The 16,684-nt window shown below is 41.1% G+C and overlaps 1 protein-coding gene across 2 annotated transcripts in view; it reads right to left on the reverse strand.

Annotated features, from left to right (window-relative positions):
* Positions 1-3,701: 3,701 nt before the first annotated feature.
* Tapt1 (transmembrane anterior posterior transformation 1) overlaps positions 3,702-16,684 on the reverse strand; it is a 50,948-nt gene continuing 37,965 nt past the window's right edge. For both annotated transcript variants that reach the window (XM_027386997.2, XM_027386996.2), the window contains 7 exons: positions 15,509-15,589; positions 14,847-14,956; positions 13,681-13,740; positions 13,278-13,346; positions 11,341-11,417; positions 7,283-7,443; positions 3,702-5,785 (listed from right to left, as the gene is read on the reverse strand). In XM_027386997.2, the coding sequence (XP_027242798.1) occupies positions 5,556-5,785; positions 7,283-7,443; positions 11,341-11,417; positions 13,278-13,346; positions 13,681-13,740; positions 14,847-14,956; positions 15,509-15,589 (788 nt within the window). In that variant the 3' untranslated portion in view covers positions 3,702-5,555. The remainder of the gene's footprint in view (positions 5,786-7,282; positions 7,444-11,340; positions 11,418-13,277; positions 13,347-13,680; positions 13,741-14,846; positions 14,957-15,508; positions 15,590-16,684) is intronic.

Genomic DNA, 16,684 nt, shown 5'->3' on the forward strand with positions numbered 1-16,684 from the left:
CCAACATCAGATTCCTGTATCTTTATTGGTAAGCGGAACAACTTAGATAAAAACAACATTTGGCGGTCATGGCTGTGGCCTAGCTGGTGATGTAGGGATGGAAAACCTGCCAGGCCACAGTATGGGCAGCTGGGTGCTGACTGTGGGCCACAGTATGCAGATGGTAGTTAAAATATCAGTAGCGTCAGGTGAGGCCAATAAACAGACATAGAAACAACCGATTCCCCAGCACTAGAGTTACAGTTGGTTATGAGACACCATGGAGGGGTCAGGTTAAGTGTTCTCAGCCACTGACCCATATCTCTGGCCCCCAGATAACTGTTTCCTATATACAGTATAGTACAAGTGAAGGGGACCTTTGGGGTTCTCCTGCTTCCCATTGGGTATGTGAATGAATGAATGAATGAAATTAAATTGGGATTTCTTTTGAGTAGGATTCCTTCACTCCTTGATAGAGAGAACATTTGTAGCATCCATGATGACCTATGAGACAAGCCTCAAGATGGGCGCATTACAGTCAAAAGGACATCATGAGACAGAACTCCCACCTTTATGACAAGGAAGGCTGATAGTTTGCACAGGAGTAAGGGCAGGAGCAGGCTCTAGGACTACCATAAGAACCATTGTGAGGATGGGACACAAAAACCTGGTGGAGTACTGCCCCAAAGAAATCTGGAAGATGCTGGCAAAGACAGCTAAGAAAGTCCCTCTTTGGAGGAGGAGGAAGGACCATTTCCCTTAACTGTTGTGTCTTAAGCCTAATGGGGTAGCAACAATGGAGGTGAATGACAGGTGGGTTCAAGTCACTAAAGGCTCAGTGAACCATGGATCATATTTTGGGAGCATCATCAAAATGATCCAGTTCCTACAAGGCACAGCTGCTCGGAGCAATGTGGGGAAACCAGCAGGGATGACTTTCAACAGAACCTCTAGGAGCAGCTTTGGTGACTGAGGTTAGTCATACAGCAGGACCACTCATGCTGCCAAGGGAAAGAAAGCAGAAAATGAGCTGCAGTGGAATATGCCTGAAGAAAGAAGCCTGTGAGGTCTGGTGGAGGACTCTGGAGTGACTGGAGGACTGGAGGACTCAGTTTATAGTCTGTGGTTAAAGGCCAAATCCTGGGAGTGAAGGCCTCTTGGGATTTAAAAGCACCCTGTCTCAGGCTAATGCTCCCTAGAGAGCCTCTGTAGGTTTGCTCTTGTTTTCTGAAGGTGTGTGTTGGCATACATGTTCCTGTGTGTGCATGTGCATACGAATGTTCATGAGCACAGAGCACAGAGGTCAGGGGTCAACTTTGGGGGGATCTTCCTTAATCTTGCCCCCATCTTACTTTTGAGCTAAGGTCTTTCACAGAATCCAGATCCCACCAATTTATCTAGACTGGTTGGCCAGCAAGTCCTGGGAGCCTCCTGTTTCTACCTATGTGCTGAGATTACACGAGAATCCCCGTATCCAGCTTTAATGAGGCTGCTGGAGATTGAACTCAGGTCCTCATGCTTGTGTCACAGCACTTTAACAACTGAGTGCTCTCCAGAGCCCCTGGGTTTTGTTGTTGAGGTAGGAGCTCATGTAGCTCAAGCTGCCCTTGAATTTACTCTGTAACCAAATATAGCTTTGAACTCTTCATCCTCCTGCCTCTACCTCCCAGGTGCTAGGATTGCAGGAGGATTGACAGGGTTTTCCAGCAGGAGCCAGGGCCCACAGTGGAGGGTGGGGCCTAACTGGCTTTCCAGTTGTATCTTCAGACATTGCAGAGCGCAGCTGGCCTGGCATTGGACATGCAGGGGCCCTGTCTTTACACAGCACCTTCACATGTACACACGGCCTTCTTTTGCTGTTCCGTGTCTCTTCCCGATATCTGCCTCCCTCAGAGCCTTCGTTAACAGTTCCTGGTGGTGTCTAGGGCTGACATGTTCCAGGTGGTTGATTGTGCTTGGGATAAGTGAATGTTTTCTGAACTGTGAGACAGGCTCCATCACCAGAGTATGAAATCCATTTAGCACATTAAGACGAGCATTGAAAAGCTACAACAGAAACTATTCAAATAAATCATAGTAAAGGCCAGTATTCCATCTAGGTTTACTTCCTAGATTCAACCAAGTGTGTACTTTGGATTTCACTGAAAATCTTATTATGGATTGTAGTTCAAATTCTTGAAAAATGCTGCTTTAGTCCAATCATGAGGCTTAGTTCCAATTTTCCAGCCCCACTTATTAAGTGTAGCCATAAGATTTCTAGTTAGCGTGAGCAATGTTTCCAGCTGCAGATGACATGCTGGGGGAGCTGCTGCCTTCCTGATTAGAGGAAAGACATGGAGGAAGAAGCAGCGAGTCTGTTTCTTCCTTGTTTCTTGTCTTTGATGGGGTGGGGTGGGAAGTTGGGTGATGGACTTGACCCTGTCTGCTCTGTAACCAGCATGGCCAGACAGCCATGGCCCCTTGCTAAAAACTGCTGTGGTTTGCTCACCTACCACTTGAGGTTGTGCGAGAATCCAGTTTTAAATGCCCCTGCCGAGGGTTTGCCCAATGTGTCCCTACTCCAGATACACCCTCACACTTAACTCTGTCTGAAGGTTCTTCCTGTGGTGACTCTGTATCTACAGTTATAGTGACTTTGTGGCTCCTCATCACTTCTCAAGGCAGTGAGGAGAACACTGCAGGTAAATACTAGTTGGGTGAATTTGACAAAACACAAAGCCAGTCATCAGCTTTGCTGGGTACCAACTGGCAGGAAGGGGATAGACGTGAAGGTGACTCACAGTAATGTGGGTGTTGACTTGAAAATGGCATACTCCTTTCTCCTGCAGCTGCCTTTAGCACTTGGGCTCATATAATGAAGTGCTGTGAAGCTTGGCTGCAGTCCTCTACACAACATGCAGGAAGGCCAGATTCTGGCAAGAAAAAAAACCTTTTTAAAGAAGTTCTGGAAAACTGCCACTGGATGACCTTAATCAGACAGAACAGGGAAAGATCAGCTTGATGCCACCATGTGAACTGTGCTATCCTTGTCCTGTCATAAGCCTGACATCAGGGCACTGACTGTGGCCAGCAGACATTCTGCTGTTAGTTGTGCCCAGCAAGCAGGGAACTTGATGTTCCATGCTATCCCTTGCTCAAGTCAGTTCCTGACATAGGAGATAACTAACAAATCTGTGGAAAAAACCAGAGATGAGACATAAAAATATTGTAATTTAAAGCAATTGTGAACTTAATCTCTGTTGAACTAACAGATGTGGCAGGGCAGATGCTGAGTAGCCAATTCCAGCATGGCTCTTTCAAGGGCTGGCACAAGTTCACAGGGAGCCAGGGTAAATTCATCAATAGCATTTGATATTTTGATCTATAGGAAAAGCTAAAATAGGTCTGGCATATGTTACATCTTAACTAGACTATTTAAAAACCAAAGCACAATCTTGAATGTGATTCCCAAATAAGACAAGTACATAACACACTGTGATGTCAAGATCCCTGTTAAATGCAAACATCTTCATGTAGCAAGAGATACTAAATGGTCTATGACCAACATGCAAGCTATTCTTTCAAAAACAAAAATGCAACTTTTTAAAAATAATTTTGTTTAGGGCAAGAGTAACTAAATATAATTAACACAGCCCCAGTATTGGTAAACTAGAAATAAGTTCTGCACAGTGAGACAACCATTCCATCAACTATAATAGTAATCGTTACTAAAAGAAATTCAGTGACGTTTTTAAAAAAGATTACAAAATTGAATTTATTGAGTTTCACACAAGATGCACTTATAAAATTAGTATTGAATGCCATTATGACAGAAGTGAGTATCATTCACACTCCCAACAGCATCTGTAGAAGAAATGCATTCTTCAGAAAACAACACAGAAACAGGAAATTCAAGCAGAACTGAAAGAGACATCTAGGCCATGTTCTTGTTCTGATTAGGGCTGTGTTTGGCAAGGCTTTCTCCACACTGTTCCTAGTTGCAATGGACACTTTCTTGTTGGTAAAAAATATAGTTTAAAAGTGGGGCCCCACTGAAACAAACATACGCAAAAGAAATAAAATGTTAATTTTAAACTTAAAAACTGTGTCCTGGTTTTTACAAGGCATGTATAACATCTCCAATAGCTATCTTTAGATTCTGTTAGTGCAAATCATTAGAAACCCTCCTGTATTTCAAATGCCTAAGCCAAAGCATCAAGACTAGTTTCATATTTATCCAGGCAAACCATCTAAAACTTGCCATCTGTGCCCAAAACCTTTGCATGAGAGTTGAGTTTCACAAGGGAGACAGCAAAGGAAATGCTGTTAAGAGTACCATCTTCTGGACAGTTCAGAAATCAGAAACAGTCAATTTTCTTTTTAAGAGAAGTGCAGAAAAGGTTTGCAAGATAAAAATAGGGTGGTGAGAACTTGTCCTTGGATGCCGCTAACTAGTAATGAAGCAGGAACAGCATCTTTATCGCAAACAAAAACCCCAAAGCACCTTTTGGCTGCTATTCCCAGTGTCCACACTGTAGTACCCTCTTGTACCCTAAACACCCCCTTTAACTAATGTGAGGGACTCTCCCAGCAAAGGCACCCACTGTCCCTTTCCCACATAGAACACAGAGCCATGGAAGGACACATGACTTCTACAAGCCTGGCAAGGTGATGCTGCTCAACTTGCTGTGAATACTTTAAAACTGTTACTCAGAACAAACAAAACCAACAAACTAGCTTGTCAATAGAAACTGCTTTGATTTTTTTCTATCAATAGCTTTTCAGCCAGTTCAACACCAAATCTTTTGACCTGTAATAATTGATGTAGCTTTAAAATGAAACCAGGTTAAAGTTGACATTGCTCTGTGCTTTCACTACACACTGACTTTTACGGTGTCACTGCCATTAAGTACCACATAGCTCACACTGTTGAGAGTAACTGAAATGGTAGGAAGCATTTCTATGACACATGACCTTCATGAAGTAAACGAATGGGCCAAGAGCTCTTGGTTTCCTATAAGATGCTGTTATTCATCATGTATGTAAGTAGCTTTTGATTTTGCTTAGTTCAGATGTATTGCCAAGGATGATTCTGGTGGTAAGAACATTTATCTGGACTTATATTTAATAATTTTGTTAATGCTTTGGCAGATGGAGTCAAGTTTGGAAAGAGTTTGTGAAAACTGTATGAGACTGGAAAGGTAATCAATTATGGAAAAGCTTCACAGTTTCCCAGGTATGTCCTTATACTGAAGAGGCCTTGAGGAAAATCCAACGTTCTGGAAGCCCAGGCTGACAAAGCAAAGGAGCTCTTGCAGTGCTCTGGCTGGGTGCTGGAAGTGCCACTGCTGTTGGCCAAGCAGGAGGAAATGTTCATCACCCATCAGCATCCCAGAGTTAAGGCCAGAGGCCGGCGCTGTCCCGAGATCTGCCTTTCTGCCAGGCCACATTACTGGAAGAAAGATACTAAGATTTGCTTGCCATTAATAATTTAAGTTTTTAAATAAATATTTAAGTGCCATTTTTAGCAAGTGTGTCCTGGCAGACCAGCATTTGTGGTCTGGGAGCCTGGCATCTTCACCTCATCAGCCACAAACTCAGTCAATCCGGTTCCCACAGATTGTGAACCTGTCTATCTCTAACAAATCTTTCTTTGAGGATCTGTGTTTTAATTCAGAGTTTTCCTGTGTTATGTCCTTCTCATCGCCATCTGGGGTTGTCAGAAACTGATCAGAATTGCTGGTCACAAGTAAGGGTATGACGTTTTCTTTCTGATGAACAGGCTGGCTGGTGATGGAAGTGGACAGGTTTTCTTCTGTGGAAAGACCTGTGGGAAAGCAGATCCACTGGATTAGGAAATGACTTCCATTCGGTCACAGTAACCACTTATCAAACACCATGTTTTCAGGAGTGATGAAAAGTATACGTTAAAACAAATGAAAACTAAAAGCATATTGTGTAGGCTGTAATTTATAATAAAATTCAGAGGCTACCCAAACTGTGTTCATTCAAAATTTTACCCATCCCCATAGGTAACACTACCACCTGATTCTGGAAAGCATCTGTTTTTACACTTCCCTCTTACATGACCACAAACCAACAGGACTACTGCTTGAGTGGAAAGCAGCACTTGCTCTTCACTCAGGACTCTGAAAGAAGGGCTAAGCAGACCTCTGAGAAGGTCGAAGCGCTAACACTGTCTTCAGTGTTGACTTCAATCCCCCTGAATCATCTCTGGTTTGTAGTCTCCTGACCTCGAGGGCACCCTTCACTCCTCTTCCATGTACTTCATGAGACATTACATGACCCCTCATCTGATGGCCAGCCTCCATTAGACTGGCCCTTCTTGAAAGTAAGATGGACATTACTAATTTCTTAACTTAAGTAAGAAAATCAATGCTGATGCACTTTCGATCTTTGCATCACTAACAGCACTCACATGTTCTTACAGTGATGTACCACCTAAAACTGGAGCTTCTAGTTTAGCTTTTGAGGATAGACACATGAGCATGACCTCGAATCAGACCCTGGACCAGCTGTGTCTCCTTTACTCTGTCTGGAATAAACTTTACATGCTCCAGCATAGCTGGGTGCTATCTGAATGCATTGGCCTCTCCCTTTCAAGTCTAAGCCAAGGACTTTGCAAGAGTGACAGGGCGGGCTGGGCGTTGGTGGTGTACGCCTTTAATCCCAGCACTCGGGAGGTAGAGGCAGGAGGATCTCTGTGAGTTCGAGGCCAGCCTGGTCTCCAGAGCGAGTGCCAGGATAGGCTCCAAAACTACACAGAGAAACCCTGTCTCGAAAAACAAGACAAAACAACAACAAAAAAGTGACAGGGCTCTGAAGTATGAGACGTACAGTCCTCCTAGGCCTCAGACCAAGTCAGCTCCATCTACCACAGCAGCCATCTGGCTCTTGTAATCCTTTCCAACACCAAAGTCTTTCACTGGGTGTGTGTCTGCAGCACTTCTTGTTCCTGACTGAACACTGAACTCACTGTGGCCTGCCTGATACATGCTCTACTTGGTGTCCTTCCCCTCCTCCCAACAGTCCAGATGCAATTCACCAGAGCACACACACAGCATTTTCCTCCCCTACCACATCCCCTGGTCTTGACATATAATAGGTGCTCAATAGTCACCAACAGAAAAAGGGATTAGCAAATGTAAAACAGCCCTGGGCCAGGTGTATCTATCCTAGAATAGTACTATGAAGAGACCCAACAGTGAAGCAGAATGAAGCACATCTCTAAGCATCACTTAACTTTGGCTGAGCAGTCATTTACTAGGAAGAATTCAGATGATGCACTCTGAAGCCAACATACCTTGAGAGGGCTTGCACTTGCTCTGGGATTTACTGGAGGGTTTGCCGGGAGTGCTGGCTGGGGGAGGATTAAACAGCTTCTCTTCCATCTTGGCTTCCTTCACATATTGACATGACTTCCCCAACAGCACAATGCTGTTAAGTATTTTCAGGGAGATCAACCTTAGACAGAGAACAAATTTGTGGGAATTCATCTAAATCAGTGTGAGCTGACCTCCTAGCCTGCTTCTGAGATGCAGAACAGGGTGAGGGGATAGGTCCAGGAGTCAGAGGACCTGGGCTGGTGGAATGTGAATTCCTTGCACAAAGCTTGAGTTTCCCAAGGTCCTTTATCACAAAGGAAGACTTCTGATACATTCTAATTCATGACAAATTCTATCAGACAGCAGTTTTTCCTAGTATAGATAATCCAACATGTATTCTTCTACCATAAAACAGGTAAATGCAGATAAGCAAGAAATAAAAGACAATTTCTATTTCCCTATGTGGCACCCAGTATATTATCAACCATTTGTTCTGGGTACATCATCTGTACTTTTTCATTGTGCAGAAATGGGCTCCATTTACAAGGTTGTGGTGGAGGCAAAGTGGGAGCAAGAGGCAGGATTTGGGGTCAGTATGTGAGTAGAGTCCTTTATGGACCTGGGCAAAATCCTCCACAGCTTATCAGAAAGGACAGGACTGGGAGAGGCTTGGAGCCATGCTCAACACAAAGAAATGTTAAGCAAACCTGTTCCTTTATTACTCTGCTGTTGTTAGTTACAACACACACACACACACACACACACACACACACACACACACACACCACACATTACACAATATTTTACAAATATTCTTCTATATCAGTTAATGTGTCTACGTGAAAGAATATTTGTGGTAGGGGCTTCATAAGAAAACACATTTGAAACAGCTCCCATTTCAGGATATCTGAATTATTTCTAACATTTGGCTTCTATTAACAAGTTTATAATTAAGAAAAGTTATCTTAAACCTGTACTTTATTAAAATAAATTGCTAATACCTATAATTACAGACATGGGTGTTTTTGGCCAAAAACTATCTAATATTTTAGAACATCTGCTATAATTCTGGCAAAATGATTTCGAGAGTACAGTATCCCATTGACATCTTCTCACATACTGTGGGCTGTGATTGAACTCTAGGTTACTGGTTTTGTGCCTAAGATGAAACACTATCAATAACATGGAATTATAAGCCATTGAGAATCATTAGAGAGTTAACATGTACAGGAGTCAAAGATGAAACAGATGAGGATTCCTGCCTTGTCCTCAGGCCTTTCACTCAGGGTCTCAGAACACAGCACAGACAGTCTGACAGTCCCACAGCCCCACAGGTACAAATTCACTGCCAGCTGCAGGGGTCCCCAAACCATACCTTTACTCCTCCCTTGCTTCCATGGTTCTGTCTAAGAGAATTCCAAACATACCAAACCAATCCCCAATTCTAGATTCCAGGTGCCCTTTTGTCAGGCAGGCCCTCATCTCTCCACCCCTGAATGCTGCTTCTGCCACAAGCTTCTATCACAGTAACGACAATACTATTTCCTTCACTGCTTAATCCCAGGTTCTATAACCACACTTGAAGCCGTTCCTATTCTCTTCTATTTCATGAACAAGCAATGTGCATCCGGCTGACAAGTGCTAGCCTTCAGCTGCTGGCACTTCCATCTCAGCCTTGGTCACCTTTTCCTGGTGGTGCCACTGCTTCCTGAGTCATTGTTCTTGTTACACTCCACCCCATCCTCCACACAGTTGAATGGCTCTTACAAAAATCCCTCTTGTGAGAATCTGGAGCTATCTCCCCCTGTCAGGGACTTTCTTACCTACTAGGCTTGCACCCTGTATTCCCTGGGTCAACCATGTTTTCTTTCTGCTGTGCTCAAAACCTAAGCAGTCCTCGCATTACTCTCCATCTCTTTCCCCCTCCACAGTTTTTTTTCACCCTGCTTACTACAACAGTCTCTTCAGAATTTGTCTCCTGTCAGTCTGTTTGCACAACACAATTTCAGTGACACTGAAGGACAGAACTTAATCTATCTTCTTTTTAGCTGATCCTCAGAACAGCACAGAACCTGGTAACCTGCTGAATGGATGGAGAAGGGGAGTGGTGGCCACAGTGTCTCTCCACAGCTGACAAGTACACATCCAAACTGAGTTCTGATGACTTCACTCAAAGGAAAATCTGGGAAACCCATAGCTAAGCTGGCTTGTTTGGGGTGCACGAGCATGAGTGTTGGAGAATGCCAGTCTGTGGTCGAGTATAAGCCTGAGTGCCTCCAGAGGAAAAGGAGTGATGTCAGCCCTGACTTCCCACAGTCTGCTTTCCAAAGATATTGGTGATGTTCCAGTTTCATGGCTCAGTACTTTAGGTACCTTCCTGGTCCCATGTAATGCCTGGCATGTGACAGGGTTTCAGGTATGCTATATTTAAGTTTCACTTTCCTGATTCATGGTCAAACTATGAGAGCAATTAGCTTTAAACAAAGATGGGTGGGAGCAGGAACAGCTAACTATGCTGAGAACACCAAAGGCAGGGTGTGGGAACCTGAACTATGGAAGGAGCATCATGATTTTTTTTCTATTTTTAAGAAATATTTTAGTATCTATTGTTATGCAGTCTAACTACAGAGACATCTCCTTAAATATTAATCCTCAAAACAGCACGTAGTTCAAAGTTTTAACATTGCCTTCAGTGTGTAGTTGGAACACGTTTGGCATATTAGTAAGAGAAAAGGCCACTGTGATTACAGTCAAAGGAAGAAACAGCTCAGGGGAAATGCAGAAAAAGATGGTAGAGTTCAGAACATGAAAATAAAAAGCAATTTTCTGGGATGGGAGTTTTAACTCTTACCTGGAAAAGGAAGTATGCAGTAAGATCTCTAATATTGTATAATTTAATGTAAAAAACGTAATATCAAACAACTTAAGAGAGCTGGGTATAGTGTCACGTTGCCAGTAATCCCAGAACTTAGGAGGCAACATGGCCTAAGTGAGATCCTGTCTCAAAAACAACAAAATAAGTGTGGGTTCAGTTAGCAGAGCATGTACTTAGCATGTGAGTTCCATGTCCAGAAGAGCATAACCACAGATACACACCTGTAGTCATAGCACTCAATCAGAGTTACATCCTGGTATGGTCACTGCAATTAGTCACTCACCCAGACACAGCTCTGCAGGAGGAGGGCTAAGACAGGCACTGGGAAGCATTCATGACTTGCAGTGAGTAAGGGATCTCAAGTGCAGCCCACAGGAGTGACCACATCTGAGCTGTTTGGATAGTCTCGGGTACCTGTCACATGCCAGGCATTACATGGGACCACTAAGCACTCAGCCATGAAGCTGGAACATCGCTGGTGTCTTTGGAAAGCAGACTCTGTGGGAAGTCAGAGCTGACATCACTCCTTTTCCTCTGGAGGCGCTCAGGCCTGTACTCTCCCACAGACTGGCATTCTCCAACACTCATGCCCGTGCACCACACACAAGCCAGCTTAGCTATGGGTTTCCCAGATTTCCCTTTGAGTGAAGTCATCAGAACTCAGGCAAGCTATTTATGTTAAGTTCACTTCTTGAAAAAATATCATGCAGTGGCAAAATAACATTAGACACCACCATTTTCTTATTACCATTTATGATTATTATTATAAACTAAGCTGTTTACTTCCTGCCTGTGTTTCCCAAACAGAAATGTAAGCTAGTTGGGATCAACAAATCTGTAGAAGGTTCAGTTGGTATTATTAGGTTGATGTGACACAAGCCCAGTGTGCTGAGTATTAAGCTTGGCAAGCACACAGTAGAATCAAAGGTATTTCTAAATATGGAAAACATATGCAATGAAAGACTCCCCCCCCCAAAATAAAGTAAGGGTGGAATATAAATCTTGAACAAAAAGACCTCACTATAAACTTTGGTTAAAAATTCAAACTTAAGTACATAGAATAAGAAATTTTTTTTTGGATGCCATTAGCTTCTACTACATCTTGCAGTTATACATACTTTACTGTAAAGTCAAAACATATTCAAGAATAGTCAATCTTACCCAAAATAGAAGAGTATGACACAGGCATAGGACAGGATTCCTTGCACTTTAATTGAGCTTGTTACAACTCTGATGAGCTATCCAAAAAACAAACCAAAACACAAAAACACACAGACAAAACACAACCACAGAATTATTAGTTAATACTTTAAAAATATTTTTCTTCCTTATTTTAACATGCTTGCATCTAAATCCAAGAGGCTGGGTCTAGACTTTCCAGTTCATTGATAATCTGCCTCCTACGGCATCTGTGGTGGCTTGTGTTTGCACAGGCAAACCCAGAATGTGGCACACCTGCCACAGACTCTCTGAAATCTCAGGCAGTGGCCTACATCACTGATGGTGCTTTTTATTTAATACCCTACAGAGGTGCAGGAAACTCAAAAGCACAAGGTCTGTCTGAGGAAGCTCATCTAGTTTTTGCTAGAGATAATACCAAGTGGGCATTTTTCTCATGCCTGTTTTTTCCTGTGTGTTGTTCAAATTCCTTAAGAACCCCAATAACTTCCAGGGAACATAGAGCAAAGGAAGACTTACATTGTTTATGAAACTAAGCACACTATTAATTACATAAAAGCCACAAAGCTCAGTCTCTTTGGTTAGCTAATATATAGCTACCACCTAGTGTCTTATGTAACAGAAATATAGACATAGATGTATTATCCCCGGAAGCCTGTGGAATCAGTCTGGTGGACGCAGCTTAGAGGAAACATTTACACATTACAGGTGCAGGTCCTGAGAGCAGTTACATGGAAATGAAGCAGAGATAACTGGCCTCACCCAGTAATGTCAAGATTCCATTGTGATGCCTTAAATATAATTAAAATGCTACAAATAAAAAGAACAGCAGAAATGAGAAAGGGAATGGACTGTCATATGTTCAATCAAGTTTCATTGTGAGAAAACCACCATGGAGACCTTACCTGTGCCACAGCCTCTAGCAGAGGAAGGGCTACTCCCATTTAACTAATCCTTTTATAAAAAAGTTGCACAATTTAGATTTACCCTCATGACTGAATGTATCATGTTTCTAATAGCAAGAAATACAAATAGAAAAATTTGACATGCTATTTTTTTTTCAATTTCTTTAACTTTTATTAAAAACTCTTCAAAATCTGAGCTTCTCTAAAATTTTAGGAGTTTCTTTTCTAAAGCAAAAGAAATTTGTATTACTATATTATAAGCAATTAGAACCACAACAATGTTTAGGATACGGTTATCTGTTAAGTTGTTGAAATTTAACATTAAACCTATCATCACCCACCACCTAAAAACATTGGGTAAAATCTAAACATAGCTACTCCGACTTTCAGCTTTCTTATAAATTTGCTAGTTGATCTGCAGCACATATCTGCTTTTGGTTCTTTGATAAGAAGACAGCTCTACATGTTTTGATGCAGGATCCAGTTGTACAGAAGGTGTAACCACACTGTGATGCTCAGACCTGCTCACCACTCACACTGTGCATTCTGCATTTATTTCCTTAGCATGAATTCCCAGCACTGGATTGATGGCATCCATCACATCACATCACATCACATCACATCACATCACATCACATCACATCACAGTGTCTTCTAGAAACAGGATGAGTTATGCTGTCACCTCCATGTTTCACCTCCATGTATATCCATTAGAGAAGAAAATTCTTTACCCAATAGATAAGCAAAAGAATAGCCTCACTGTTAGGAAAGCTATTTGGATAAGCAGTTCTGTGATGTCACTATTCTGCTGAATAGCTCAAAATCCAAAAGAACAATGAAATTAGAATTTAAGACAAACTTTCCTTATTTTGAAATACAAAGACCTGTTGAAACAAACTTATTGATAATACATAATGATGGCCATCTCATTATGAAAACAGACTTATTGATAATACATACTGATGTTTTATGATGATAGCCATGTCATTATGAAAACAGAAAACATGAACTTACTAAGACAGCTAGTGGGAGAGGAATAAATCCCATTCTCCGTGCTACGGAGTCACTGTAGTCTGTGTATGCCTGCAGAGAAAGGAGAAAAGGACTCACTCAGTTTAATTAGCATCTAGAAAGCACCATTCACTTGTCAGCACACACTCTGAACAGGTGCAGTATCAACAGAAGAGAAAGAACACAGCACCTGCCCCATAACTAAGCAGAAGGATACAGGAACCTAAACCATCATCGCACATTTCAAATAAGAAGTTATATGTTTCAGAAACATATGGTATTTAATGTTATTGTTGTATAAATATTTAATGTCTAGAAAAAGACAAGTTCAAGTGTGAAGTTTTATCGTAGTACATTTAACCACTGGGGTGTTAATTTCAGACAACACCTTTAATGAAATGCTCACATTTTTCTGTCGGCTGCTAACAAGGTCAAAAGCAAGGCTGGCTCTATATTCACTGTAGACCTGAAGGCAAATGAGAAAAGAAGTAAGATGTAGTCTGGAACATACACACCGTGGAAAGGTTTAGACGTTATAGATAAAAATGCTTCTTAACTACTCAGGGACAGATGCTAGTGAGCAAGCAGATACCCAGAGCTTGAGGACAACAATTTAAGCTCTGCTGAGCTGCTACATTCATGGGCTTTGAAAGGATTTGCTTCAGAGAGGAGTAACAGCCAATGCCTGCCATTTCACGATTTAGAATTTAGGAAGAAGTGGCTGTTTTAAGAAATGTTATATCAAAAAAAATAACTCTGGAATTTTGAGTGCACAGTTAAGTACTATAACCGTGTATTTAATTACAACAATTATACCTTCATGAAAAGGATGCTGATAGTGAGAGAGAAAACAGGCTGGACCTCATAAGAACCACTGTGGCAGCCACTAGGGAGGGTGACAACTGTATTCCTTCTAAAAATGGCATGAACTACCTGGGTCAAACCTTTAATTTTAATTTCAGGTAATGAAAAAATGACCCTATGAAAAGAGAAGCATCCTGTATTGAGGAAGCTGAGAGAGAAAATGGTGAATTCATTCTGAGCATTTAGAAAACCAGAAACAGAATTTTGTAACTGATCCTGCATTCATTTTGAGCTAAATAATAATATAAGTTGTCAAATATGGCTGTCAGAAATATAACTCAAGAAAATCAAGGAAGCTGCTGAGCCAATTCTCTGTCTGGAACTAAGAATGAGGCTGTGACATGACACTCTCCACGTTCACTTATCTGTGTAGTGATTTATAGCCACAGAGCTATTTCTAAAGATACTAGAGAAAAGGGTTACAACGCAAATCCCTTGAAACCTTTCTTAAGTGAGTTCACAAGTAAAATGTACAGCTTGTACCCCAGACTTAGTTACATGTTTATATTCACAAAAAAAAAAACAAACCCAATTTTTAAATAGGAAATATTTTGCAAATTTGTCAAGGTTTTGGTGATTGTATTTTAAAAATAGGCTCAGTACGATTTTAATAACTTATTTTTCATAAATACAATAAACCTAAGGTTATACTTTTAAGATGATAAGGAGTCAAGGAAACATTAACTAGGAATTGCTAGAAATACATACATCTGCAGTGATGTCATTGAATTTGGTGATAAACGCGTGCTTTACGATATCCACAGCAATTTCTGATGCGATCACCATACAGACGTCAGGAAACAACACCCAGAGGTGATCTACAAAGAAGGGAAGAAGCAGACAATTAGACTCTTCATTCAGACAATGGAACCTGTCCCTCAAACTCCCAGAAACCTGGAACCTCCAATAGGGCACACTTCAGTATTTTCAATTAATAGGGGAGAACTAGAATTCTCTTAATAATGACCTTCACTACCAGAGTAATGTTTTTACCAAGTTAAAGAATAATCTTATTCAGTAGTTTGCATTGTCCTAGCACCACTTCACATGTAGGCCATTGTCTAGCAGAACCCCTACCTATGAGGAAACCACACACTGGAGAGATGGCTAGCGTAAGTGGGTCCTAAGAATACCTAGTGGATATGTTGAAGTCCTTTCCTCCTTCGTCACCATGACTTGAAGATTTGGTTCATTTATTTCAGAGCCACATAGACATAATTTACTATAGCTGCTAACTTTAACTGCTTAGTAAGACCTCAATTCAGTACTACATAGCTGATTAACATACCCACAGGCATCCTTCCAAGGCCTCAAATAAGAACTGAAGAGTAAACTTACAGGACACCATATTTGATTCAAGAGGCACTTACCTGGATTCCAAGAAAACTGTTCCATGTTTCTTAAGCACACTATTAGCAAAAGCACATAATTTGTGAATCTTTCCTTAATATCTAAAAAAAAAAAAAAAAAAAACAAAACCAGCAAGGAGAATTGAACATTAAGAACTGTAATGTATTAAATAGGGAAATAAAATAATTCTATTAAAACAACCGTAAAAAAATAAAGTTTTTTGAAACCCATGGGTTCCCTTTTAGATACCAAAGTTCACAGTGCCCAGGTCCCTTATATAAAACACTGCACTCTCTATCCGTACATAACCTATCACCTTCTGCCATATGCGCTAAGTCATCTCTACACTCCTCATATTTGATACAAATTAAGAGCAATGTATACAGTTGTTATGATATGTTAGGTAGGGAGCAGTGAAAAGAAAAGTGTTCACATGTTCAATGCAGATGTGATTTCTGTTTGGAATATTTCCTACAGTCAGAGGAATCACAGCTGACTGTGTGTGTTGTGTGTGTGTGTGTGTGTGTGTGTGTGTGTGTGTGTGTGTGTGTGTGTGTGTGTGCATATACACCCATGTGTGTAGACCATTACTTCATTTTGCAACATATTTCTAGCATGGGAATTTTTAAAAATTAAAATGTTCAAACTGGGTCATTAAATGCTCCAACTGTTTTCATTTTATAGGACAAGAAAAATAGAATCAGAAAACAAAATACAAGTCTTTGGGTAATATAAAACTTGTGTGCTTCCAGGAAATATCTATAGTAACGAATGTGTATGTAATTTCTTAAGAGAATACTGGCATTGTAATAGCATAGCTTGGTGACATGCAGAGAATTTCTTTTGTGTGTTTGTGTTTATGTGGAATTAGGTTTCACAGTAGTGTTTGCCCTAAGTTAATAACTAGCTGATTAACTGGAATGAATTTAATGAAAATAAAGAAATGAATTCCTGTCAAAGACAGTTTATATAATTTTTTTTCAGCTGTTACTTTCTCCTAAGAGTCCAAGATATCATGTAGTCAAGAGGTAAGTATATGTGACAGTGAGTGAGGTGTGTGTGTGTGTGTGTGTGTGTGTGTGTAAAAGCATGGGAGCTGTGGTTAGGTATTGTCACTCACAAAGCATAGCTTCCATACCACCTGACTGTGGCACCACCTGTCAGCACACTGCATCTCAGTTTCACCTCAGTGTCCT

The sequence above is a fragment of the Cricetulus griseus genome, assembly GCF_003668045.3.
Source record: "Cricetulus griseus strain 17A/GY chromosome 1 unlocalized genomic scaffold, alternate assembly CriGri-PICRH-1.0 chr1_1, whole genome shotgun sequence".
Classification (NCBI taxonomy): domain Eukaryota; kingdom Metazoa; phylum Chordata; class Mammalia; order Rodentia; family Cricetidae; genus Cricetulus; species Cricetulus griseus.